General features: G+C 56.4%; 1 protein-coding gene across 3 annotated transcripts in view; it reads right to left on the minus strand.

The window, feature by feature from the left end:
- PSD (pleckstrin and Sec7 domain containing) overlaps positions 1-26,118 on the minus strand; it is a 49,335-nt gene extending 23,217 nt beyond the window's left edge. For 2 of the 3 annotated variants that reach the window (XM_074874766.1, XM_074874764.1), the window contains exons 1-5: positions 16,612-16,759; positions 12,731-13,634; positions 12,549-12,651; positions 11,570-12,035; positions 5,444-5,884 (exon numbers count right to left, since the gene is read on the minus strand). In XM_074874766.1, coding sequence (XP_074730867.1) covers positions 5,444-5,884; positions 11,570-12,035; positions 12,549-12,651; positions 12,731-13,507 — 1,787 coding nt within the window. In that variant the 5' untranslated portion in view covers positions 13,508-13,634; positions 16,612-16,759. Of the gene's footprint in view, positions 1-5,443; positions 5,885-11,569; positions 12,036-12,548; positions 12,652-12,730; positions 13,635-16,611; positions 16,760-23,355; positions 23,465-26,067 lie in introns of those variants that run through there. The other variant, XM_074874765.1, reaches the window with a different exon arrangement.
- Between the last annotated feature and the right edge of the window lie 303 nt (positions 26,119-26,421).

Here is a 26,421-nt window from a genome sequence, read left to right on the forward strand (position 1 = left end):
CCAGACCGGATCTTTGGCTGAGCTAAATAAACGCAGCTCCCTCCATCGGTCTCAGCGGAGCGACTTTGATTTATGACAGCAAAGATCTGGGCTGGTTCATTCCTCACAGAATTGAAGTTAGGGCTGGAAGGACACTTGAAGGTCAGCCACGCCAGCCTCCATCCACAGGCAGGGCTGGTCCTGCTTTCTGGCAGCTCTGGAGTCCACCCTGGCCCCCAAATCACCCAGCCACAGTGGCACCCACCAGTGTAACTGCCATCAGATTCAGGTAGCTGGAACTTTGGGCAGCTGTGCCCCTCCTCAGTCCTGTTTCTCTGCAGACTTCCAGACCTCCCCTGCAGCACCAGCCCTCTCTGGAGATGCCTGCCTGTCCTCCATCACCCCATCCCAGCAGCCCCTCTTGTGGGGGGTACAACTGCTCCTGCAGAGGACAGAGGCTGACTCTGCAATCCCACCAAAGAATTTCTGGAGCCGGCTGAGAGCCTTAAAATCTGGTTACTCACCTGCTAGGTGGAGGGTTGTCTTCTTCAAACACAGATGCCATGGGGTCAGCGCAGGGAAACCTGGGTCTCTCAGACCCTTGGACAAAGCCCAGCCTGGGGTCTCTGGGTCAGACCAGGGAGCTGGAATTAACACCTGACACGAAGGGCTACATCCCACAGAGATGTGCCGTTGCCCGTGCCTCTGTGGGCAGCCCTGCCAGCCCTGGGACCCTGCCTGCTTCCCCATCCTCCATGCCACAGTGGGCTGATACATCCTGTGTCCCAGCTCCTGCTGCCCTTCATGGCTCGACATGGAAATACTTGATGGGCATGTGCCCCATTTCTTGTCATGCCAATGCTTGTGGGGAGACCTCTTCATCCTGTGCTCCAGCCTTGTCCCCCTCCTGTGCTTCCACCCCACACCATCCCTCCCTTCCTCCATCTCTACCCTTTCCTCATTGCTCTCCTTCCTCCGCTCAGCCCTCACCCCCAACCTCCCACATCACACTCTGAATCCACCCCACGGGGCCCCAAACTGGGCACAGCCCTCAGGGCATCATCTCACCAGTTTGCCCAGTGCCAACTGGGAGCTCAGGCCAGCTGAGAGACCTGTGCTGGCCTCAGGAAGGGGAGGGGCACCGGCTCACGGAACGCTGCAGTAACAAAAGGGACCTTATAAAGAAACACAGCGGAGCTTATTGGCAGGGCCCCGGTGCTCCAGCACACGCTAGCAGCCGAGATCTGGCAGGGAAGAAGGTTTGACTCCCGGCGCATCCTCCGCCTGGGGCGGCTGCCAGACCTACTGGCTCTCCGTCCTCCCCCGCAGCCGCAGCTCCAGGGCTGAGCTCTCCCTCTAGCGAGGCTCCGGACGTGCTGCCCCTCACTGTGGCATCTGGCCCTTTTCACCAGGCGGTTTGCAGCCCCTCCCTTTGCTGCTGCTTCTCCTGCCTGCCCTTCTTTCTGTCCCACCTCAGGCGATGCCCCCGATTCAGGTCCCGGCAGAGCCTTCCTCGCTTGCCTCTCGAGAGGGGGGCATGTCACATCCCCTCCCTCGGCTGGCACTCCTCAGGGACCGGCATGGCTGTGCCCGGGGCCAAGGCTGGCTCTGGAGGAGTGGGATGGGCAAGGGAAGTTGGGCAGCTGGATTTCAGGGGGCTTGCACCCCCAGGGACATGCAATTTTTCCATTTACATCCCTCTGGGGCTGACGCCCCACAACCCGCAGTGCCTGCCTGCAGGGCCGGCAGCCCCGGGCTGCCTGCGTATGGGAATGCACCCGCTTGCCCCTGGCAGTGCAGCAAAGTCCAGCAATTTGGACCTGCAGTTGCAAAAGTGTGGCTGCCACCACAGGAGCGACCTTCCTGCAGTCCCCAGGGCTGCCACCCCACCATCTCATCAGCACCGCATCTGCTCCCGGCCAGCCCTCCCAGACCTGCAGGGACGCCCCCAGCCCTGGAGGGCTATGTGCCCACACACACTCTGTGGATCACCGTCATGGCCCTGGGACCAGACTGCTTTAACTGCAGCCCTCTGCCCAGCGAGATCAGGATACCTGCACACCTTCATCCCCCGCCCAAATGGGGCAATAACCTACTCATGGAGTCTCTGCCTCACGGTGGGGGTACCACTGTGTCTGTCTGTGCAGGGGCAGGGAGGAGGTCCCACACTGGGACCCCACTGGAGGAGGCACAGCCATCCCAATGCCCAGGGAGGCCTCACTGGGTCTGCACTTAGGCACACTCCCCACATACAAGGTCAAGATAAAAGCATGGTCTCAGGCTATCGCAGGCTGAGGGACACCAGAGCCTTGGAGTGAGCTGCGAGGCTGCATGCACCGAGGCCGCCAGCCGCAGGGGACACCACATCTCCCCAGCAATGCAGGGGGCATCACCGGCTTGGCCATGCCTGCCACCAAGAGAGATGGAAAGTCGCAGGCTGCAGGGCCACCCCCATCCCAGAACCCAACCCCAAACACTGCAACAGTTAACACCAAAGGTATTGGGAGTACAAGGGAAACGGCCACAGGGCAGCACGCATAGTCCTAGACCTGCTGGTGTTCATCACCAGCCAAAGCACTGCAGCCTGAGTCACCTCTGCCAACCTTGAGACTGACAGCCTTCACAGAGCGCCCCTGCCCGGGGTACCCAGTCCATCTGAGCTGGTGGCAGTCAGTCTGTACTGCTTGTGAATGCGGGCAGTGGTGAATGCCCCGCTCTGGCTCCACTGGCATGGGTGGTGTTGCATTACAATGGCTGCAGAGGTTCCTTAGCTCCTTTCCCCAGCAATTTCCAATAGATGTCCCTTAGTGGAAGCATCACAGGGATACTCCCTGCTCGAGTAGATCAGCCCTGGCACCAGGAGCCGCTGATTCCAGCTCATGGGAAACTCTGAGCAATCAGCTCAGCCACTTCTTCCTCAGACAACTTGGGAAGCTTCAGTTTCATGGTCAGCTCCACTCAGTCTGGAAAGTTGGTAGCACCAATGATAGGGAAAGAGGAAACTTCTTGCGCCTCTCCCTTGTCAGAAAGCCTTGCCTCCTGACTGACCCTGCAGATGATGGGCTGTCTCAGGCCCTGGTACCCCATGCCTTCCCTGCTTCCCAGACTAGTTCCTGCTCCCAGTCCCAATCTCCATGCCTCTCCACTACACAAGACAGCAGATCCCAACCACACCTGCCTCCCTGTCTGCCACCACCCCCGAGGGCTGCGAGGGGAGGCTCGCTCCATGCCGGGGAGCAGAGAGCTGGGGTGCTGCCTGCCAAGGGCCTGCAGCAGGGCCCTGCTCCCCCAAGCCTCATTTCTCACCATCTTTCCTGCAGTCTCCGCTTCAGGTCACTGCTGGAGCCAGGGCACCTGCTCACCTGCTGCAGGGCAACACAGTGGCTCTGAACATCACTGCAGCCCAGGAGGTGGGCAAGAAACAGGCCCTGAACGAGACTAAGAGAAGGCTGTTCAGGGACCTACTGATAAGCAAGGGAATCGTTTCTAAATGGGGAAAGATAGTTGCTTGGGACTCCATGTGCACGTGTAACAGAAGGCGAGGTTGGTGTTTACGGTGCTATGGAAAGCCCAAGCCTTGGGGTCCCCAGGCCAGGGAGTGAAGTGAGGGCTGCAGCTGGGTTTCCCCTGGGCTCTCCTGCCACCAAAGCAGAGGCACTCCTGCTTGTGAGGGCTGGAAAAGGAGAAGAGAAGACAAGAGGCTCAGCAAAGGTGGGCTCAGCAAAGATCCAAAGCAGTTTGGGCTGCAATACAACACCCCTGCATGGCCTGTGCCGCAGCCCATCGCTGCTCTGAAACCTGAGCTAGGAGGGGAGCACAGTGCCACAGCGCTGCCGGCATGCTCCGTGCTCCGCTGACTATAAACCAGCGAGGAAAAACCTCTGCTAAGCCACCTCATTGCCATTCCTGCTGCCAGCTGTGTCTCTGCAGCTTCACACCTTCCCATGTCCCTGTGGTGGTGTTGCTGTGGTATGATGGCACCCTGTGGATGGCAAGTCAGACACTGTCCTCTGTTTCTCCAGGGTGCTCTGTTTCAGTCCCTTGCCTTGGCAGAGGAATAGGAAGCCAATTCTTCCAGCAGAAAGCACTGATCATGGCTGGATACTGCCACCCTTTGTTGCCTTGTGCCTCTTAGACATCACCAGTTTTACTGCACAAACCTTGCTGGACTATGTGCCACCATGACCCAAAGTGTCCCAGAGAAAGGGAAGGCCTAACTCTGCCCCAAAATGCTCTTGAAGTGATCCAGGGACCACAGAGCAGATGTGATACTCCACTCTCTTCCACTCTCCTCTCTTGACTGCAGACACCAGAGAGGACACAGAGCTCAGATTCCCACCTGGCCACCCCAAGCTGAGCCTGAAAGATGGCACAGGTAGTGACCAGAATTGACATAGGTTTGGTCTGGAGAAGACCAAACCCCAAAAAGTTTGGTGTGGAAAAGACCAAATCCTAGAAAGCGGATGAGGGATTCAGGAGGCTCTGGCATTGCACAGAAGGTCACTGGGCAGAGAGACCTTGCAGGGAGGCAATGCAAATAGGAAGGTTAGCGCTGGCATGACCGAGACACCAAGTTCTCTGAGAGCCGTCAGCTCTGCAGCTGAACCACTGGACCAGACCTGACATCCAGACCTGACCTGACCACACTCCAGATGAGTGTACCCTGGAAAAGGGAAAAGACACGGCCCGCCAACCTGCCATGTCACAAGTGTCTCAACCCAAGACCTTGTTGGAAGGCAGTGTCTCAGCCTGGACATGGCCTCACATAGGAACAGGTTGGAAGTGGTGGGGCTGAGCTCTCCCAGCCCACTCCACCAGAGATCTCCCCAGACATGGGGCAGCCATCCTGAGCCCAGGTGCAGGCAGGCTTGGAGCAATGTACAGGGAGCCTCTGGTGGGCTGTGCTCATCTCTGCCCTCCATCTCCAAAAATACACAAGGCTGAGGAGGTTCGGGAGGCTAGGACAATAGGTACAAGACCATGTGACTCCTGTCCTCAAGAAACAGGAGGCTGCTACTCGGATGGTAAGGGACGCAGCAGTATCAGGAAGGCTTGGCCTCCAGGAGGGAAAGCCTGTTAAATTTCTACTGGTACTTGACTTCTGACTGGCCTCTTTCCACAGACACCACAGATGTTGGACTGTCCTGCAATGGGAATCACCGTGGGATTGAAGTCCTGGGACTCCCTCCTTCCTAGGCTGGAGGAAACCTCACAGCCCTCCAGCACCAACAAAGCTGGCAAAGATGAAAAAGATGCGCTCCCACTGACACGCCTACCACAACACCATGGTGGTCACTGGCTTGATCAGGCACTACACAGAAAATCCAGCACACTCAGTCCTGATCCTTCCCCTCTTCCCCAGCAACACAGTTTAGGCTCTGGCTGCAAAACACGCCACACAGGGTTAGACTCCACACCAAGCCTTGGTGGTCCAGCTGGACAGCAAGTAACTTTGGTCACTCACCTCATGTTGGAGGCCAAGGGAGTACCAAAGCTGTCCTCTGAGCGGCAAGGGCTGTGCCGAGCACCCTTCCTTCGTCTCCCCCGCTCCTCCCTCTCCGTCCAGGGGGCATCTGTGGCCGAACTGGTCCCAGAGTCCGGCTCCAAGTGAGCCAGAGGAGCAAAGTTCTCCTCGATCAGCTTGGCGCTGTCTTGGATCTGTCCCTGTATTTCTGGGGCGAGGGTTGGGAGGTCAAAAGTGAAAAAGGTCTCATGGGTGCGGGCTGGGGAGGAGAGGATGTCAATGGAGTCCAGGCTGGTGTAAGATGTGCCTTTGGCTCGATGGGACTCCATGATGCTTTCAAAATGCTTGCTGAAAGAGTCCATGCCATCCTTGGAGAGGCTGTGCCCTAGGAGGAAGGGCACTGGAGACTTGAGCATACCCTGTGTGTCTCGGTCCATGATCCTAGAGGGAAAGAAAGTGAGAACTGGTCACTGAGGAGCAAGGGATCAAAGCCCCAAAATGAAAGCCCTCATGCTGCTCCAGAAGGAAACTAGGGAGGGCAGAAATCTCCTCTGAACATCTGTAGACTTCCAAGGAAAGGCCTTGGCTGCCCAAGACATCATGGGAAGAGGGACTGGGCTGGCCTTCCTCCAGACATATGCTTCTCCTTTAATGCGCCACAGACTTTTGTTCCTTTAGTGGCTCATCCTCATAAGGAGCTTATGAGATGGCTACTGCTCCCAGTCACTCGACTTGAGCTTAGATCCAATAAAGGGCTCAAGCACCAGAAGCAGGATGTGGTTCAGCTCCATTTCCAACCAAATCTGGAAGTGGTTGAATTTTCCATGAGCATTCAGAACTCCCAACACCCAGAAGGCTCCTCCTGAAGCCTCTCAGGACAGCGCGACACCTTCCTCCACGAATGCAGCACCGTGGTCGCTGAGCACCATGCTCAAAGCATGACCAACAGTCTGTCGGCTGGTCCCAGGAGACATCTGGGACTCAGCACAAGGCAATGCTGAGCTCCAGGTTTTCCCAGGCAGTACGGAGGAAGCCTCATACCCAGCTCTGGGCTTGGGGACCTGAGCTGGCCTATATCCTAGGGGCCAGGCTTTGTCCTGGCTCATCATCTTGTAAGGGATCAGCGCCGCAGGAAGGCCCAGCCTGTCTCCAATGCAGGTCTGGGTCCAGCCCAGCACAGGAGTTTCTAAACCCTGAAGCCCTCAGCATTTTGTCCTGTAAATGAGGCAGAGTACCCTGAAGCCCTGACTGTTTTGTCCTGTAAATGAAGTGCAGCCTGCCCATCCATCTGAGCATGTGACAACAGGGACATTTCCAACCCAGGGAACATCAATGCTTCAGCCTAAAAACAGCCCTAAAAGCCTACTTTACTCATAAGACACTTTGCTTTTATTAAAGCAGCAGAAAAGCACTTGTTATGCCACTCTCTTCTCCGATGAAAGGAGAGGAGCTGCTCCAGCTTGTCATAACATTTGTATGAACAAACAGCTTCATACAGAGGGCTCAGAAGATGCATTGCTGTTACAAGCGCCAAATGATTATCATTCATTAGCCTTCACATACCGCTCAAAAATCTCACCCTGATTACTTCAGCAGGCCAAGAGCTGGCAGCCTGACTCCCCCAGAGTGCTGGCTGGCTGCAAGGGGAGCTCAGTGAAGCCAGGCACAGGTAAGCAAGGCAGGGTGGAGGCTGCTCTCACCCATCCACCAGTGTTTCCCTGGCTGTGCAGCACCACTCAATGCTCTTACCATTCCCGTAGGAGTCCCAGGAGCAGCCACCTCTGGTGTGGCTTTCTGGTGAGGACTAGGCAGAAGAGGCCTCTAACATCTGCAGATGAGCTTCACAGATGCGAATGTGCATTCACTGTCCTTACCACCCAGCTGTGTGCTACTAAACCGAGCTAATACTGCTGACTTTTTTTTGTGCCTTGAATCCATAAGGAGCATGACAGGCTCTGCCGGGGAGGTCAGCGCCAGAGGACGGAAGAGACCTTGTTCCCAGGAGAGGGAGCCGGGCTCATTCTTGTGATCAACTATATTGTCACCAAGCCACAGAAAAAACACTGCTGGTTTTGTCCACACCATCTGAGCTCTGGAAGTAATCTCTCCATCCCAAAATATCAAACACAAAGCTGTTCAGCTCCAGAAGGATCTAGTCGCAGCAGCACAGGCACAATGCTGCCTGCACATACCACTCCTGCTCAGACCTAGATGCTTCATCAGCCCCTGTGGTGCTGTCCAGCTCCCCCCATGCCCCGCTCTGGCCCCACAGGAAGGGTCACTGCACTGTCACCAAGCCAGACAAATGCAGCTGGGAGGAGCAGAGGGGAGGAGACGCAGAGGCTGTAATCGAGCATCTGCGCAAAGGCAATGGGCAGCGGGAAAGCAAATAGGTTTTCAGTCTTAAGATGGGGTGGGAGAGGCGGTGAGCCTTCCCTGGGAGAGGGCGAGGCTGGTACGGAGGGGAAGAGGATCCCGGGAGCCGACAGCCATGTTGCGTTGCATGTTAGTGCTAAATCCAGCAGCACTTCAAGAGAAGGTCTGCCTGCAGGGACCGCAGGGGTCTGAGCAACTGGGCCTCAGCAGCTGCATCTGATGGGGGCTCACCTGTTCTCCCTGCCTGGTGCTGCAGAGCTGTGCCATCCCTGGTGGGGGCGGGAAAGAGGGGAAATCTCTCTTCTCAGGCCCTCAGCAGTTTTCTCTCTCTGATAAATGCTCCTGTGACCATCCAGACCTCTGACTGCCTCAGCCATACCTCACTCCTCCTGCCTACATAGGCACGGCAGGTGCTGTGTGGGGATCCCAGCTCAGCTCAGAGAAGGTGAGGCCATACAGCACCACCCAGCAGCCCCTCACTTTATTCCCCTCTGAACAAAGCTCTTGTACAGACCAGCCCCAGCAGCTCCTTGCACTCTCCCCAGGCTCCTTTACACATCACCTCCAGCCTGGAAGCTGCCTGCTCTTAGGCCTCAGTGTCCTAACGTCAACCTGTGCTCAGCCACAGGTACCAACCACGGGCACTGCAGTCCTTCCCCAGCTGCCCACATCCCCCTGCCATGTCCCCACCATCACGCTGAGGTCACTCTGCCCCCAGTCCTTCCCGACGAGCTGCACGCACCTCCCCCAGCTCATTGGCAGGTGCCTGCCAGCATCACCCCAAGCGTGCCCTCTCCAGCCTGAGCCTGTGGGATGTGGGAGCATCATCCCGAGCTGTGGTTCCGTGGCCACGATGAGCTCTGGGACAGAGGATCAGCCTCAGCACAACACATCAGAGGCTTGTGGCTACTGAGGCAGGTTAAGCACATGCTTAAGTGTTTGACGAAATCAGGTCCATAACCACTTTTTTAATCCCCAACAAGGCTTGCCCTGCAGCTATTTTCTCGATACCAAGCAGTGAGCACAAAGGTTCTGGAAAGGCTCCCTGGGTAGCAGATCCAAGGGCTTTCCCAGGCAAGGCTGCTCTGATTGCAGGGAGAAAAAATGTCTCTGCCTCCCGCCAGCCCTCCACACTCTCAGGGGAGCAGGGCACCCCCAGCAAAGCCTCTTCTCTCTTATCAGCCCAAGGCACCTGCGCTGTGGGCCAAGACGGGCCCTGCCTCCAGCTTAGCCAGCATGTCTGCCGATGCTCGGGGAGGAAGGGAGTTGAGCCCGCTCTTGCTGACAGGTCTCGGCTCTCTGGGACTAATGGAAATAAAGACAGTAAAAGCTTAGACTAGTCACTACAGTCCATAGATCTGGCTCTAAATATATTCATGGAGTGGATTTGCTGGAAGAAGACACCATTTCTTCCATTGCTTTCCATGTCTTGTCTGATTTGGTGTTGGATTTTTTTGGCTGTTAGCATGCTCTCTTATTTTGGGAGGGTAAAACACCGATGATGCTGCCTTTTGGCCAGAATATGAAGGACATCAAGAAAGTACCAACCCAAAATTCCCCTCGCAAAGTGTGCTAAACCCTTAAGGCTAGACTTTCAAAGATATTTACATGTCTAAATGCTGCAAATCAGCATCCAAAGGTGCTTCAGTAATTTTGTAGAGCTAGTCCTTCCCAGCTACCAGGACAGGCCTGGGGTACAGCAGCTCCTGCAGCAGTAGAACAGTGCTGGCTCTGGGGAGCCCAGGGGACTTCTTAATCACCCCAGCATCACCCCTCCTGTGAGCAAGCAAAGCAGAAAACTTTAAGTAGAAAACATCAATACTGGTGACTGGTAAACAGGGAGGAGGACTGCAGCTGCAGAGCTCAGAAACAGTGCGTAAGCAAAAACCCAGGGCTCTGATTCAGGGACTAAACAAGCTCGCAGTTTGAGGCTCGTGATTTTCAAGACGCTGCCCACAGGGTCTGCACCTGTCTGGGGAATATTCAGGGGGCTGCAAAGCAAAAAAAACATTGGTCTACAAAGAAGACATGTAAAATGAACATGATGCCCCTATATACACATCGGTAATTATATTGGGAGCACCGTCTTTAAGGGCAACGATGCATTTATGGACACATCCAAGCTTTCAGCACTGTCTGGGAAGCTACAGTAAGGTGTCTCAGAGGGCAAAAAGCAGGTCTAGGCTTACAGCTCATAGGACTTGTAGTGGTCTAGGACATACTTGGAAATAAAGTATCACTATGCAAGGTAATTGTTACAGTAACTTGAAGAACTTCCTTGCACTAATAATAACTTTACACCTTACTCAAAACTTCCATCACTATTCTTTTAGAAAAAAAATATTAAAAATGGCTTATTTTCAGCTTTTCTCTAGAACCCAAAGTTTTTGAGGACAGGGAGGGCAGCAGGGAGGGATGTATCTGTTCCCTCCACTAGAGATGCAAGTGCTGGACAAACTGGCAGAAGCCCAGCTCCCGTTGGGATGCACACCTTCCCTCCCCATCAGCCCACCATCTTCATACTTCTCCTTCCCAGTGCAAGGGCACCACTGGGAGTTATATTTTCAATATCTTTTCCCACCACTAACACCAAAACCTCTCTTTTCCTTTTCTTCCACCTAAACACTCCCTGCCTATCTTTTGCACAGCTAGATGAGTGCATGCTGACATGTGACATCCCAGGCATCACCCTGGCTTTGTGCTTCCCAGGCAAGACCTCTCCCCACTCCTGCAGAGCACTTGCTGATGATGCTGAGCCCCCTCATCTCAGCCAAGACTCTTTGCCAATACACATATCAGGAGACGCCCTTGGATGCCACTGCCTGCACACACAGGCATCTCCCGCTCCCTGCCAGGGCCCTTCCCCTCCAGGCGGTTGTCCCACACAGTGCTCTGGAGCTCCTTCCCCTCCTGATGTCTCCTGGGGCAGGTGGATGATGCCTGTCACTCCTCATGGTCAAACCACCATTCCAGAGGACACTCCACGGGCAGAATCTCATGACGCCAAGCCAAACCACCATCTCATAGGTCCTAATTGCCAGTGCCTGGCACAGGGCAGATGGTAGCTCAGATGGGGTTAGCTGCCACAGATGATAACCTTGGTGTCACCCACTCCATCAGCCTCCTGGGACAGGGTGTCTTGCCACACAAGTGAAAAATGACATGAAAGACAACAAAAGGCTTTTTCCAGCCCAACATATCCCCTGCTCTTTCCTAAACATGGCAAATACCTACTGAAGCCAAGCAAAAGGGACTGCTCCTGCAGCCAACGCAGAGCCATCTGCAGAGGGAGGGCAGCCCAGCAGAGCCTGCCAGCACACAGCAGCTCCAGGATACAACTTTGGCTCAGGTGTCCCGACACTGTCACCCCAACATCCAGCAGCTCTGGGGCAGGATGCAATTTACTTGGGGGGACTCATGCTGGGAAGCCTCAGCTCAGCCGGGCGACCTGAGCTGCAGGGCTCACCCCAGAAGAGTGAGGCCCAAGGCACAGCACCCAGGGCTGCAACACCTGTGCTGCCCTACTCTTTCCATAGGGCAGTGAGGGCCCCCTCCCAGGTCTGGTCCCAGCCCCAGTCCTAATCCCAACCCCAGCGGGGAGATCCAGGACCCCATCTGACCCCCACACACAGCTCACATGGAGCTACTGGGATTTTTGGCTCGGACACTCTTTTGGCAGAGACTGTTTTGCCATGCAGGGATCAATAGGGAGGGCGAGGGAGCTTTTTGCCCTCACGCATGGAGCCTCACCTTTCCCTGTTCTCCTTCCTCGTCGCCTCAAACACCTCATCTTCATCCACGTCCCCGTCCTGCAGTCCATCCTTCGGGCACCCAGCTCCTGGGGCAGGGGGCTCCTCTGGCATGCTGTTCCTCCTGCCTGGTGTGCCCCCGAAGCTTGGGTTGCTCTCGCTGTCCTTCTGGCTCTCAATCGCTGAATCCACCTCCTCCTTCTCGGCCAGGATATCATCGATGTTGGTTTCGCGGTAGCACCTCAGTGGCACAGTGTCCAGGTCTGTCTCAGAATACTTCACCGTCCTCTTTATAATCCCAGTCTCGCAGGAGCCAGGTTTCTGGCCACCCAGAGGAGACATCTCTATCTCCACCTCCACATGGCTCAGGCTGTGCTCGGGCACCAAGTCCGGTGGCTTGGTAGGCAGCAGGCAGACGGGCTTCTGGAGGGGCTCAGCTGGGGGAGCGGAGTCCGGGGCAGAGGAACCTGCAAGGGAGCACCGAGCACTCAGAGCCGTGGGGAGCTGTGCTGGAGAGTGCTGGGGAGCCGCTCCCATGGCATCTCACACACACACCAAGAGTGGGGTCACACGTGTGACGGACACTGGGGAATGGAGAGGGGGAGCCAGATGGAATAGGGGTGGGAGAGGCAGAGACAGGGTGCTGTCAGTGCTAGTGCACCCACAACCAGCCCTGAACCCCCATCTGAACCCCAAAGCCCTTCTGCAGAGGCAGCCGGGGGCTGCGCAGGGTCAGGGCTCTGCATCACCCCCTTTGCGTGATGCTTTGCACAGCCACAGCGGACTCTGCAGGGAGGTTGGTGTGTGCAAGATCTAGTCCAAGGAGGACACAGGCTAGCTGATCTTGAGGGGGGTCTCAGCTGTCCGGTGGGCACCGACAAGTCCTGAGGGATAGGCAGCCCTGGGGGGAGTCCTGGCAGCTATTCAGACTAGCAAAGGAGAGGTTGGTCCAGCTGAGGGTGTCTCCTGCTGCTTCTTACCTGTTTTTGGGCCGTCTGAGGAGCCATAGAAGAATTCCCACTTGGCCCTGGCGATGCGCTGGGCATGGGCCGAGGTCTGCCGGGGGTATGGCCAGGCACTGCCCTGCAGAGGGGAGAGTGGTGAGCAGGCAACAGACCTTGGGGCAGAGCCCACTCCCGGTGCAGGGCACCCCGACACCTACCTGGGGTCGGGACTCTGGCTTCAGGGGGCTCCTGGCGAAGGCAGAGAAGTCCTCTGGCAGCCCATTGGCAAGGGAGCGGCAGAGGCAGTCGGCGTTGAGGGCACAGGGCTCCTTCCCACAGGGACGCGTTCCCCCCGGGGTCCTGCCCCCAGCCAGGAGCGGGTCAGATGCGGAGGCCTCCAGCTTCAGCGTGTGCAGGAGCCGCTCCTGGGGCAGGGCCAGGGGCTGGGGAGACCCCGCGTCCCCGCCGAGCTCCAGGCTGCGGCTGAGGCTGCGGGGGCCATTCTCCCAGCGGGGCTGGGGAGGCGGCAGGCCGCCCAGGGTCTGCACACTGGCCTTCTCAATGAAGCGGAAGGTGACAACAGAGCTGTGTCCCTCCGGGGCCGCTGCCACCAGCGGGCTGCGGCTGCCCAGGGAGGAGAGCCCCGGGCTGGGCCGGCCCCGCTGTGGGGTGCAGGGGGCTGTCAGGCGCCCCGCGCCCAGGCAGCCCCCGTTGATGAAGGGAGCTGTCTCCGCCGGCTTGCGGGCCAAGGAGCCGGTGCTGCTGTAGAGGCCGAGGGGGCAGCGGCGGACATCGGGGGCCAGGCCCCTGCGCAGGAGGTGGAGGCGGCCGGCATTGAGATTGGGGGTGAGGCAGCGAGGGGGGCTGTGCCTCCCGACCTCGGGGCTCCCCTCCACTAGCCAGAGCCTCCGGTCCACCCCACGGGCGAACGGCGGGGGCGAAGCGGCGCAGCCCTCCTCAGGGTGGAAGCGAACAGGTCCCCCCGCCTGTGCCATCCCACTGGAGGAGGGCACAGATGCGTCAGGTCTGGAGCCCAGCAGGGTGACAGAGGGACGGTGAGGCGGGTTCCCAGCACCCCTGAGATGATGGCCAGGTTGAGGGGTGACACATCCTCAGGCAGCCCTGAAACAAGGGCGAGGAGAGCTGGTTAGGGGAGGGAGGACACAAGGAGTCTGGGGCCATGAGAAGGACAGGCAAAAGGTGCCCTGCCCTCACGGCAGGAGAAAGAGATGCTTCAGGTGAGACAGCCCCCTTCAAGTCTCATCCTGCTGCAAGAAGCAGGTGAGGTTCATTGTGGGCATCACACCAGCACCACCACAGGGATGCTGGCAGCCCTCTGCTTGGTCCCCAGGAACCTGGTTTGCTTTCTTCCCAGGGTGTCAGGATGCTCAGGCACTTCCCCCACAGACCAGCACCCCAGACACAGCAAGGGAGCACACTATGCACTTTAAAATGGATTTCATTCATCCTACATTAGGCTGAATATATTTACTACCCACAGCCTACTAAAATCACTTCAATAAGGGGAAAAAAAAATTGATACACTGGATCACCGAGACATCCTCCAATTACACTTGCTCGAGGAGTTTAACACAAGCAGCATGGGCAAGGAGCCTCTTTGGAGGTCAGACTGGGCTTAAAGTGTGTCACCAGCACATGCCACAGCTGCTATTGGTGGCACAGACAGAGCTGTCAACACCAGCAGATCCAAAAAGCAGTGGTTGCAACAGTCCTGCCCTGGGGGACTGGAGCATGCCCTCCCTGCACACAGCTCACCTGCCTGCCTGCCTCTGCCCAGAGACCTTATCCAGAGGTGAGACCAGCCAGTCCACAGCAGCGGGCAGGCAGCTGCAGGGGAAGGCAGGACCTGGAGCCCCCATCAGTGCCACTGGCAGGGCTACTGACATGTTTCTTTCTCCCAGCAGAGCTAAAACTTGTACTCATCCTTCCCTGAGTTTCTCTGAATTCTTGGTATGCAGAGAAGACTCTGCCTTGGCTGCTTTTGCCTTCTGACAGATGCTGAGATGCTAAGTCCTTCACTTAGATCTCATCATTTGAAAGTGAGAAACAAAATGCCAGTTGGAAACAGCGGAAAGCATGATTTCTTCTCCCTGTTTCCGAGTACAAACCAGACAGGATTGCATTCCTTGAGGATGTGAGGCTGGATTTTCAATTGTGTTTAGGCTTCAGAGATGCAGAGACATAACTCTTAATAAAATATCCCAAATCATGACCGTGGGGCAGGCGCCCATCTATCTGCATTATCACACTGCTAAAAAATCTGGCTCTTGCTGAGCAGCAGCAATCTGTAATTCACTCACCTCAAAAATACACTCTCCCATTTAATATTGGTTACTGTTTTTACAGTCTTTTTCTCCTGTTATGGTTGTGTTCACACTCAAGGTTGCTGAAGTTAACTGATAAATAATAAAATGTGGGGTTTATAAATTTCAAATGAAATTCCACTTTTTATCTAAACATAGACTGACACACGCGCCAAGGGAAAAAAGTTATCACTAGGAATAGTTGGCATTCTCTGTAACATAACAAATCTACAAAAGACAGCCTATCGCAATACATGTGAGTTATTGCTAAAATAAATGGGATAAGCACAGCATGTCCTCCTGGTTATCAAAGGAGAATTATCAAATTCAGACTAAAGGCCATGCCTGCCCGCAAGCCACCGAAGCTGGATGGCTACACCATCCAGCAGAGTGAGTTTTTCTTTAATAATAAAAGGTAAAAAGCACAAATGTAACAGAGATGAAAAATCAATGATGGAACTAAGGCTTCCTGCTTGCTGATTTAAATCGTGAATCGGACTGATGCTCTTTAAATCACTGTGATGAATGGGTTGGGCTGTAAGGCACCAGTGAGCTGGAGGAAGCCTTGCTGGTCCCACTGCCTGAAGGCAGGAGAAGTCCTGCAAAGGGAAGTTTACAGTGAGGCTGCCCAGGCAGCCCAGGGCACACGTTCAAAGAGAAAAACTCAGGAGCAGTGTGATAGCTGGGAGCTGCACATCAGTGGGGGATTTCATTTGTTCAATAAAACATCTATACATACAAGAAACTTGCTTCTCCGGCCTGCCCCTTCTTAGCGGCCGAAGGGATATCCAGGGATTTTTCCCAGCCCTTGCTTTGAGCTGTGCCCGGTGCAGTGGGGGACGGTTACTGCCCGTGCAGGCGCTTGCCTGGCTGAGCGGGGCGATGCGGGGTGAAGGCAGCAGACAGCAGGAACTGCTCACGCTGCGGGGGAAGAGCACACCCACGCCGGGGTGTGTGGGGACAACGCGCAGGAGCTGGGGGAGGATGCAAGGGGAACGGGCAAAGGATGGGACAGGGATGGGAGGGAAGCAAGAGGTGCAGGGCTGGGGGGTGAATTCACACCACGGGCTGTATATGTGTGCCAGACACGGTACTGCTGTCAGCAGTGGTGGCAGGGAATGGGGAAACCAGGCTGTGGGTGCCGGCCACCTGCCGGAGCTGGGGCAGAATGGGCCCTGGGAGGTACCGCTGCACTCTGGAGAGACACGGAGCAGTTTCAGGACATGCAGTGGTGACAGAGGAGGGGCGCCTGGCAGCCCCAGGGCTGTGGGACAAACAGGGGACCCCTTCCTGAGGAGAGTGTCGAGGCAGGGGATGTGCCCCACCTCCAAGCTGGGGCTGAGCCTGCCCTTCCTTCCCCGGCCCCTCCAGCTCGGCCGCCCTCGCCTGGCACCTCCCGTCTCGGCGGGATCAGCCCTGAGTGGATGTGACATCCATCCGGATGAGCAGGGAGCCCCCCCTGGCCGGGGGGGAGCCGGCGGAGCCGCCCGCCCGCCCGCTCCCCCCGCCGCGCCCCCCCTGCCCGGGCAGGGGCCCCGCGCCCGTCCCGCCGCACCGGCACACCGGAGCCGCTCCGCGGCAGCGGCGGGCGGGTCTTGGCCCCGCCGGGCACCCACCGGTGCCACTGCAGCCCGGTGCCGCCACCCGCCGGTCACCGCTGCCGGGAGGGCGCGGAGCCGTCCCGGTCCCCGCAACAACTGCTGCAACTTTCCCCGCTCCCCCGCCGCCCTGCTCCGGCCTCCGCTCCCCGCCGCGCCCCGCTCCCCGCGCCTTACCGGCAGTGCCGCCGCATCCTCCGCGCTGCCGCCGGCACGGCACGGCACGGCACGGCACGGCACGGCACGGCACGGCACGGCACGGCACGGCACGGCACGGCACGGCACGGCACGGCGCGGAACGGTGCCACCGGCCCCAGCCCGCCGCTCCCCGCCGCGCTAATCCTGGCCCGGTCCTGTCACTCCGCCCCGCTGACAGCCCCGACAGCCAATGGGAGACCCCCACCGGGCGCCGCGCCCCGCCCCACCTGGTGGCACCGGCACACGCGGAGCAAGGAGCAGCCGTGGCCGCACCGGCCCGGGGTACACGGCCCCGCGGGCGGGCGGGCGTGTTCCCGTGCAGCACTGTGCACGCCTCCGTGTCCCCGTGTGCACGGCCTCGTGCCCCAGTGTGCCACCACACAGGCCCCGGCGTGCACATCCCCCTGCACCAGTGTGAACCCGGTCTCATGTGCTGGCAAGCGTGACCCCATTTGCCGGTGTGCATGTCCCAGCGTGACACCACACATGTCCCCATGTCCTGGTGCACACAGCTCCTGTCATCAGCATGCACAATGCCATGCGTGGCGCATCCCTGCTCAGCAGCACCCAAGTTCCCGTGTGACCGTGGGCACATGTCCGCATGCATGAGCGTGCACAGCCCTGTGTGTTACGCCCTGTGCTGCAGGGTACAGGCTGCACCCACACCCCACCGCTGCTTGGGGACTGTGAGGATTAGAAGACAAAAGCTGCTGTGTGGCCTGGGCCACTGGCCACCTCCAGCAGGCTGCTGGCTCTTGCCCCAGAGCACAAGCCCTGTGCTGTGGACTTGCTTCTCCACAGGTCCTCACCCTAAGCACACAGTGGCCACAGGTCCCAAGGTGTCCCAGGCCACCACAGACTTTACATCACCACGTCACCAAACACCCCAAGGATGGGAAACACCACCCCAGTCACAGGAAAGCACTTCATGCTACAAGGGGGAAAAAAAACCCCATCTTTTGCATCCTACCCAGGCATGGGGGCTCTGTCGGCACCAGAGGCGTGTGTGAGCAGAGCTCACGTGGGGCAGCCAGGTGCCAAGACGAGGGGTGCTGTGGCATGGCCCCCAGACAGTGCTGGGTCTGCAGGCAGCAGCTGCTGGGGCTGGCAGCCAGTGCTCCCTGCCCGCCCAGCCTGCCCAATCGATTCACTATTAAACAGCACTTTATTACCCAGCCCAGCAATCGTTATTAAATGTGTGTGAGGAGAGGCCCAGGGGAGCTGGGGCCTCACGTGCACACTGTGCCTGCAAGAGGAATTTGGGGAGTGGTGCCCCTCCTTTCTGCTTCCCCTGCCTGCAGCAAGCCCACTTCCATGTCTGCCTGCCCTCACTGTCACCCAGACAGTGTGTCCCCTTCTCCCTTCCCAGGCACGGGGACATGGGGACAAAGCAGCAGGCTGGGCAGACTCTCCTCATATTTAATGCATTGAAGCGCTGCCATTTTCTCCCTCCTTCTCTGGGCTCCTGCCTGCGCTGGGCCCCTCTCCCCCACGCCAGGGACTGGAGGTCCCTGAGCTGCCTCACACACAGCCAGCTTTCCCGGCAGACTCTGAGAAGATTGGCTAATTAGGGGCCTCGCTGCTGCAGGATCAACGACCTGATTCCTTCAGCAGCTTCTTGATGGCAGGAGGGCAGGGAGGGGGAAGGCTTTTCTGTAAGCCGCAGATGGAGTGACAAATTTAACCAAGTGGGAGAGTGTCCGTACCAGGCAGCCCTGCAGAGGGTAAGGGAGAGGTCCTCTCCTGCCACCCTGGCTGGATATCCAGGCCACGCTCAGAAAACACATTTCCTTCCAAATTATGTGTTTCCCCCACAGTAGCTGTTCTCTCCCTTACCGCACCCTGCTCCATATTTCCCGTCACCTTCCCACAGCCCCGTAACTCCTGAAGGATGTGCCCACATACATGGGTCCAGCCAGCACTGACATCAGCCCCTCTGGATCAGGATTTAGCCCTGGCTCCCCTGGTCCCTCGTGCTGTGAATCCGTCCCCAGCTGATGCAGGGCAGAAGGGAGCAGGGAACCCCTCTGGCAGATGACAGAAGGGGACAAGGAGAGCCCCCCATACTCTACCCCTCAGCTCCAACCCAGTGGGCTTAGCTAGAGAGCCAGGAGTGCAGTACACGGGGAACCCTCTTTACTGTCACTTGGGTACTTCGGCACCTCCAGTCCCTGCCTGGAGGCATGCAGGCACCACATCCTTCCTGCATGAGAGCCCACCCAGTTCCTCAAGCCCAGCCACAGGCAGCTTCCAGGAGTTTTCTAACTATTGCCAGCAATGCCCTTGCTCATCTTCACAAGCCTGCAACACAGCTCTCCCTCCCGAGGCCAGAAGGGTGCGGGTGTCATCAGGGCAGAACAATGATGAACTTCCTGCTTGCAAGAGACAAACCTGGGATGCCATAGTGTCCTGGCAACTCTACAGATCTAGACGATATCTGGGAGGCAGTAGACAAGAGCTCCTTCCCCTAGCTGGCTCCAGGAGGGGCTGATACTCAGCCTGTCCTGAAGCACACAGATCAGCCTCTAGAAAGGCACTTCTGCAGCTGCAGCTCCACTTGGAGTAAACCCCCTGGTGCACCTCAGGGCTGCTCCCCTGAGCATAGCAGGGCTGTCAGAGTCATTTCTTCCGGCACAGCTTGTGCTTCAGGCACTGAAAGGGGCATAAAGATTATATTCTGCCTCACTGCTGCCAAAGTCAGTGAGGCTGTGCTTTGGACAGTCACTCCACCAGCAGATGGGTGCTCCTCACCCAGCTCACTGGAAGCACCATGGAAACAGCAACTCCAGCCCCACAGGAGATAGGTCCCAGTGAGGGCAAAGGAAGCTGAACTCCTTGTCTCTACATTAAGGGTTACAGGGCAACCAATTAGGTTGCATATGATCCCTCGGGGCCTAGACTTAACTATGGGGCTCTAATTAATGACTTCTGCCTCCGTTGCCAACACCCAACCACATACTGACTGTATATTTAAAAAGCCACTGCAGTATAAGCCAAGTCTTTAATGGGCTGATGCACTTATCGTTATTCCACCAGGCTGGTGGTTAAGGATAAATGGTGAAAATACCCTTCCTTGACAGTCTGTTATACAAATGCTGCTTTACAGCTTACTCAGGGCAAAAAGGCAGTGTTGGAGATTCTGCCTGCCCACCTCCCCCACCCCCCAGCCCTCAGGTTTCGGCCCAGACCTGGATCAGGGAGAGCACACCTGCACTGTCCTGTGCCCCTTGCAGCTCCCTTGCATGGGGCAGGCACATGGGACCACAGCAGGATTCTTCAGGGTGAAAAGCACTCTGGAAAAGGACACAGACTCCAAAATCACTTATCAGAGAGAAGAGCCAGTGCAGACTACAGTCTATGTGGGGGATAGCTGCTGCCTGCCCTCCCCACTGTCCCAGCTCCCTACCTGGGGCTGCCCCTTCCCACAGGAGGGACACAGGCTTGGAAGAGCAGAGGTGTAGAGAGGAGGTAGCAAACGTTGTGTGCTGGACCTCAGAGTGGGCTGTAACAAAGTATTTCTGTAACACTCCAGGAACACCTGCTGTTACAGAAATCCCCTCAGACTCTGTCCCAGCCCGCTAGCGAGCAGGCTTCCCCCTGCAAATGCATTGCTCAGTCAAGATGAAGACAGAAATGCCAGCATGGTAAAACCTGTCCTGAGGACGTGGGAGGTGGGGCCTCAGCACAGCTTGAGCCATAAATAATCTCCCTACACAACAGTTAGGGGAACAATTGTGTGGGAGTATCTCTTGGTAAAAACATGTTCAGGGAAAAAGATGGTCTCGAAGGAAAGCAGGAGATTTCTGGCTGGTGGGGTGCAGACTCCACTGAGGATGGAGCTTCCTGGCTGCCAGCAGGTCACTCAGACCCACCTCACCATGGTGAGTCACTACACCAATGAGAAAACTTTAGTCTGAAACAATTCAAATCACCAGTTCTCTGGTGTAGCTCCCCAGGACATGGCTTGTGCTGCAGCGCAGATCTCTGGAACTGCTCTCTATCTAATCTCTGCAACAGTAAGAAGTGATCCCTTGCCCCCACCTTCAGTCTCAAGATTCACATGGGGGAAGGTGAAAGGGTGTAAGGGAGAGTAAAAGCAATGAATACAGGGAGTATTTTATGCAGAAAAGAAAGAGCAAGCCCCAGGCACACAGCCCGACCCAGCACAGGGAGAATGTGGTCACATACAGAATTGTAAAAAAGGTATGGAAACCCTAAAAGGTCAGTTAAGAAGCAGTAATCACAAGCATAGTGAGGAAACTGAGCAAAACCTGCCACCATGGAGATGTGTGGAGACACATGCAAAGAACATGCCAAAAGCTTGGAAGCAGTGGATTTATGAGGGGGATGCTACAGAACAGCCCTGCATTGGTGTGTAGCTAGGAGCTCCTCATGCATGTTACTTTTCCAACCCTGACTTGCACAACTTGGCCTTGCTTTACTTCTATTTATTTTTTTTTTAGCACTGACTGTCAGATTCTCTTCTCAGTAAGAGAAAGGGGAAGGTGGCATGTACAGGGAAGAGCTGAACAGAAGGCATCACATGTTCCTGTTTCACCAGCTTAAAAGTGGCTTCTGGTGGCACTGTGCAATCTCAGCACTCACTGAGAGCAGTTTGCCCTGTAAGTTCAACACCTTCTCCCATGCAACCAAGAAGTCCAGCTGTGGTCCACTCCAACTCTAAGAGCGATGGAGTGTGTCAGACTTATCCTGCAGCCAGAAAGAATATGGAGTCAGATCCTTTGAAAGAACCTGGTGAGAGTCCAAGAAAAAACAGTGTTGAAAGACTCAACTTCTGGGGTGCTCCATGCACCCAGCTCTCACATCTTAAGTAGTGAACACCGCAGGCTACTGGTGTCCTTGAAAAGACCTTGCATCTTGCCCCACTTGAGACTAGTAGAAAACTGTAAAGGAAATGACCCCAAAGTCTTTGCAAGGCTAAAGGTGTTTAACCAGCAAAGTGCCAAGCCATCATACCAGGTAATAGATAGTGTTGGCTTGGCATCATACTAATCTTCTAAAAATAAGTTTTACCCTTCTACAGTAACAGCCTCTAGGGATCCCAGCAGGCTCGAGGAAACCCAGACAACCCCTTAATATACCTTTGACATGGAAATAACTGCATTTTCAATGCGAGGGAAAAGTCAAGAGGCATGAGTGGGGAAGACTTGCCCAAGATCAGCTGGCAAATCAGGAGCACCTTAGGAACCAAAGCCTGGGATTCCTGACTTGAGGTCAGCTCTTCTAACCACAAGACTCCCATCCCTCAGGCCCCAATTCCCTAAAACTTACCCCTGCTTCCTAAAGGATAAAGTCAAAACCAAACTGCTTCTCTAGACTCTTCAAAAGTACAGCTAGTCACCTGCACTGCCTCGCAGCAGTGCAGCTGGCCGAAGTCTCTGTTCACTTCAGGGGGATGTTCATGAGGATGGAAATGACAGCAGGATCAGACCCAAGGCCATGCCCTGGTTCCAAGAGCAGCCAGCACCATATGTTTCCAAGAAAGATACAAGAAAGCTGCAGCAGCAGTTGTGAGCTAATCTGCTTCCTCCCCCCCAGGGCTCAGCTTGGTGTCTCATCACTACAGATCAGCTCAAGGCCCGACACAGGAACTCTGCTTTCCCTCACAGGACAACAGTGGCTACTGGGATAACAGGAGAGCCATAGGACTGACCAGTGTTCCCTGGTTGTTGAAGGTACCTGTGCAGTACACTTCCCCGGCTGCCCTGCAAGCACTGCAGGTGTCACAGCCCAGCACTGCTTCTAGGAACAGGCAGCTTCAGACATACTTTGTCCAAAACAATATCTTACGAGGGGACAAAACAGAAGTGATGAGCATGTGCCTGCTGAGTCACAGCAGATGCAGTTCCCCCTTGAAAGGGAAGCACCTCTAAGCTCACCTCATTGATCTTGCAAGGGGCACCCTCTTTAAGCCAGGAACTGAGGCTGCCTGAATGACACCAGGCACACACTGTGCCATGGAGCTAACGGGATAAATGCTGAAACCACACCAGCTGGGTTAATTTAAGTGCCTGTCAGCTCTATTTCCTCATCTCTCATGTCCTGTCTCCACCAGGCTTACCCCTGACCTCATAGCACTTACAGACACTAGTACACTTGCACATGAACGGGACCACAACCCTTTTTTATTCCTTTTTAGAAGATAAATTGAGAGAATTGGTTAGTCTTACAGGAGTAGCTGTGATAATCTTTCCCACATCCTCTTTAAAATCTAGAAGCTGGCAGTTATCCAAGCTTATAGCAGGAAGTTTTTAGCCTAAGCTCTACCCTCATCCTACTGCTTGACTAACAAGGTGAATTCCCCTGGTCTTACAGGATCTCCCTAACATCAAGGCCAACTCAGGAAGTTGTTTTGGCAGACCAGTTTGCAGTATTTAGGGCTCAACTAGAAAGACGCATCTAGTTGAAGCTTAAAAAGAAGACTTAGAGACACCTCTCAAGACAAATGCAGACCCACCTTAGACAAAGCATATCTTACCAGAAAGGCAAAAGCTTGCTGTAACTCTTGACTGAGGAGAGCAGAACAAAGCTCTAGTCCTTCAAGCTTGCCTGTTTTGAGTTTTCCCTTCAGTACTAAGCTACAGTGGATAACACTACCCAAGCCCTGTACTGCAGTGCCGTACAGCCATACCACAACCACCCTGCATATAGGAAAACATTACAGACATAAGCACAAAAGTAGTACTGGCTGGGTATCCTTACCATTGGTGTAGTCCTAGGTTGCTAGCTCCACTGGACATTCTGATGTGTAAAGCATACACCCTTACAATGCAGTAACAGGCTCTAATGCTCTTTCAACATCTGCAGTAACCTGTAGAGAAGAAAGAGAACAATCTGATCATTTCACAGCTAGAAACTGCCCATGACTCCTGGTACACAACACATACATCTCAATAGCCATAGTCTCAAACCAACCAACCTACTAGCTCTACCACAGATGAACAGCTGCTAAGGCCCTGGGAGCACTAATAAACCTTAGTGGCCTTAACCAGCCTCACCTGGATCCTCCACCAGTCCTACCCATAGGCCCAGGACTCTATTTAAGCTCAGTCTGGGGCTCTTAGTTCCTGTTAAGAAATGTTGTAGGAGTGCTGGTCTCTAGCTTAGCTCAGTTAAGCTAGTCTCATGCTGGCCTATGAGAACTGTTGATTTGGACCCTCCCTTGTAGGTTGACTTCAGCCCTACTGCATCACCATGGCCCTGCCTGTTAATCATATGGCTGTGCCTGACCCTGGTTGCTCTCACTGGGTACTGGCTAGCGAGGCCCCTGCCCTTTCAGAAACAGCCACCCTTGCTGTGCCCTGACACAGCTAGCACGTTCACCCTTCTCTTCCCCATCTTGCTTGCATGCCCCTAAATGCTGAAACAGCAAACTCAGGGCTGCACTAAGCTCAGGGCCTAAAAAGGTTTGTCAGAACAAGCACCCTGCTGCACTTGCTGTGGTGTTCTGTTAGGGAACCTGTTTTCAGGCTGCAGAATTGAAAAGCTGTTCATTGTTTCCCACAGCAATGCTGACCCTGAGAGCTGTATCTGGAAAAGAGCCAGCACCACCTGAGAGGCTGCAGTGCCCCAGCCCTGGCACAAGGACTGCTGTCCTGCAAGCAGGCTGAAGTGAGCTGGATTAGGTGTGATTCCTGAATAGTGCCGTGAGTGGCTCAGCGGAGATGGCCCTGCACTAACCAACCCTTGAGGCTCTGCATTGGCACCAGATCCTAAACGTAGGAGAGTCTTCACCTTCTCCACGTGCAGTGCAAGCCAGGAAAAGTTTGGGATGCAACAGAGGCCAAACAAACACAGCTGTGTCGCACTTCTGCCTCTGTTATAATGGTGCCTCCCAACCTCCTTGTGGTACCCAGAATCTGTCTGGGCTGACTCTCAGCCCTCCTCTGAGCCCTGCTACCAGCAGACTCCTGGGGAAGTGACTCAGCCAGCTCAGCTGGATCAGATGAAATGAAAAACATAAGCAGAGGTTGGTAGGGGAGCAGAGCAGGTCCCACCTGCCAGCCCAGCACACATGTTGCTCAGGAAGGATAATAAGCACTCCACAACACAGCTCCTCCAAGCAAGGATTCAACACAAGCTGGGGGCTCCCAGCCAGGTCTGGTTTGGCACAGAAAGCCTTCAACGAAGGCCAGGTGTAATTGAGCATTGCGCTCCCTTGCTCGCTGGTGCTCCCTCACCTCCTATCCAGACCAAGACCACTATTTCGAAAAGCCTCCTTGTAGCCAACTACAGTCACAGTCATTCACTTACAGGGGCAATATTAAGGGACTCCCTGCCAGGTGCCACACTTCTATTTCACAGCAGGATCTCAAGAACAGAGTGAGCACAGGGCTGAAACCTCCTGGTCTAGAAGCAGGATCAGGACTCCCAGAGCTTTCTGTGCCCCCACCGCAGGGGAAGGAAGGGCTGTCCCAGGCCATGGCTGGGGCCATTCTCAGCTCCTTTAGAAAATTGAAAATACCTGCCTCACCTGTCCTTCTGTAAATGAGAAAAGCACTGTGCTAACTCAGGGAGCCACTCAAGGGGCAGGTGCTACATGTCCAGGGGCAGACAGGTAGCGTGAGTAGCTACCCCCAGAGGACCGGCACTGTGGATAAGAAGACCTTTCCCCAAACCAGCCTCCACACTGGGAGGGAATGAGCAGACCAGGGTGCATAGACAGGTCATTGTTTGCAAGGGAACTTGTTCCAGGGAATTCAGGAGCAGGGATCTGGGACTCGTTCACTGTATGTGGGCCCTGCTCTTTTGCCAGGTGAATCTTTTTACAGTGCCTGTCGCCAGCACTGAGCAGCAGCTTGGTGCTGCACAAGGTGGCAGGGCTCAGATCCGCGCCAGGGATGGAGTCACCCATCAGGGCCAGCTCTGAGGTGTGGTGTGTCGCTAAGAGTGCCGTACCAACGGGGGGCCTGCCCCGCAAACCAGCAGCGGGGAAATAGCAGCATCTGCTTCTGCGGGAGCCCTGCCTGAAGTCGTTATGGCAACTGCGCCAGCAGGAGCCCGGGCCGCTTCTCCGCGGGGGCTGCCGGCAAGGCGACGGGCCCCGCTCGCTCCCCGGGGCTACAGGGGCAGGCGGGGCACCGGCGGGGGACCGAAGCGCGAAGGGCCGGTTGGCAGGGTCGCGGCATGCGGGCTGGGGGCGGCGGACCGCGGGCGGGCAGTCCTATCCCAGGCCCTGGGGTGGGGGGGGCAGCCCGGTACCGGCGGAGGAACGGGAACCCAGCGGCTGCCGCTCGGGGGTGCTGTGAGAACTGTGAGCCCCGGGGACCGGCCTTTCCCAGGGGTCCCTCAGCTCCTGCGGGCGGAGAGAGGGCGGCAGAGCCCGTCGAGAGGGCAGCGGGACCGGGCAGGGGGTTGGGGGGGGGGCCGGGCAGGGGGGGTCTGGCGGGGCCGGGGGGCGGCGCCGTTGCTCACCGGCAGCGGCGGGTCCCGGCGGGTCCCGGCTCCGCGTGGTGCTGAACGGACAGCGCCGCCGCGCCGCGCATGCGCGAGGCCGCCCGCCGGGGCAGGGGCGTGCGCTGGGGACCGGGGAACTGGGGCAGCCGGTGCGCGCCGGGGAACCGGGGCAGCCGCGGGGCGGGAGCAACCGGTGTGCGCTGGGAACTGGGATCGTGGGGAGCTGGGGCGACTGGTGTGCACTAGGGAACCGGCGTGCGCTGGGGAACTGGGATAACTGGGGAACTGGGACTGGTGGTGTGCACGGGGGAGCTGGTGCGCACGGGGAGCTGGTGTACCGGGGCCGGCGTGAGCGCCGCGCCGCTGGGAGCA

This window comes from Strix uralensis, chromosome 7 (genome assembly GCF_047716275.1).
Source record: "Strix uralensis isolate ZFMK-TIS-50842 chromosome 7, bStrUra1, whole genome shotgun sequence".
Taxonomy (NCBI): Eukaryota; Metazoa; Chordata; class Aves; order Strigiformes; family Strigidae; genus Strix; species Strix uralensis.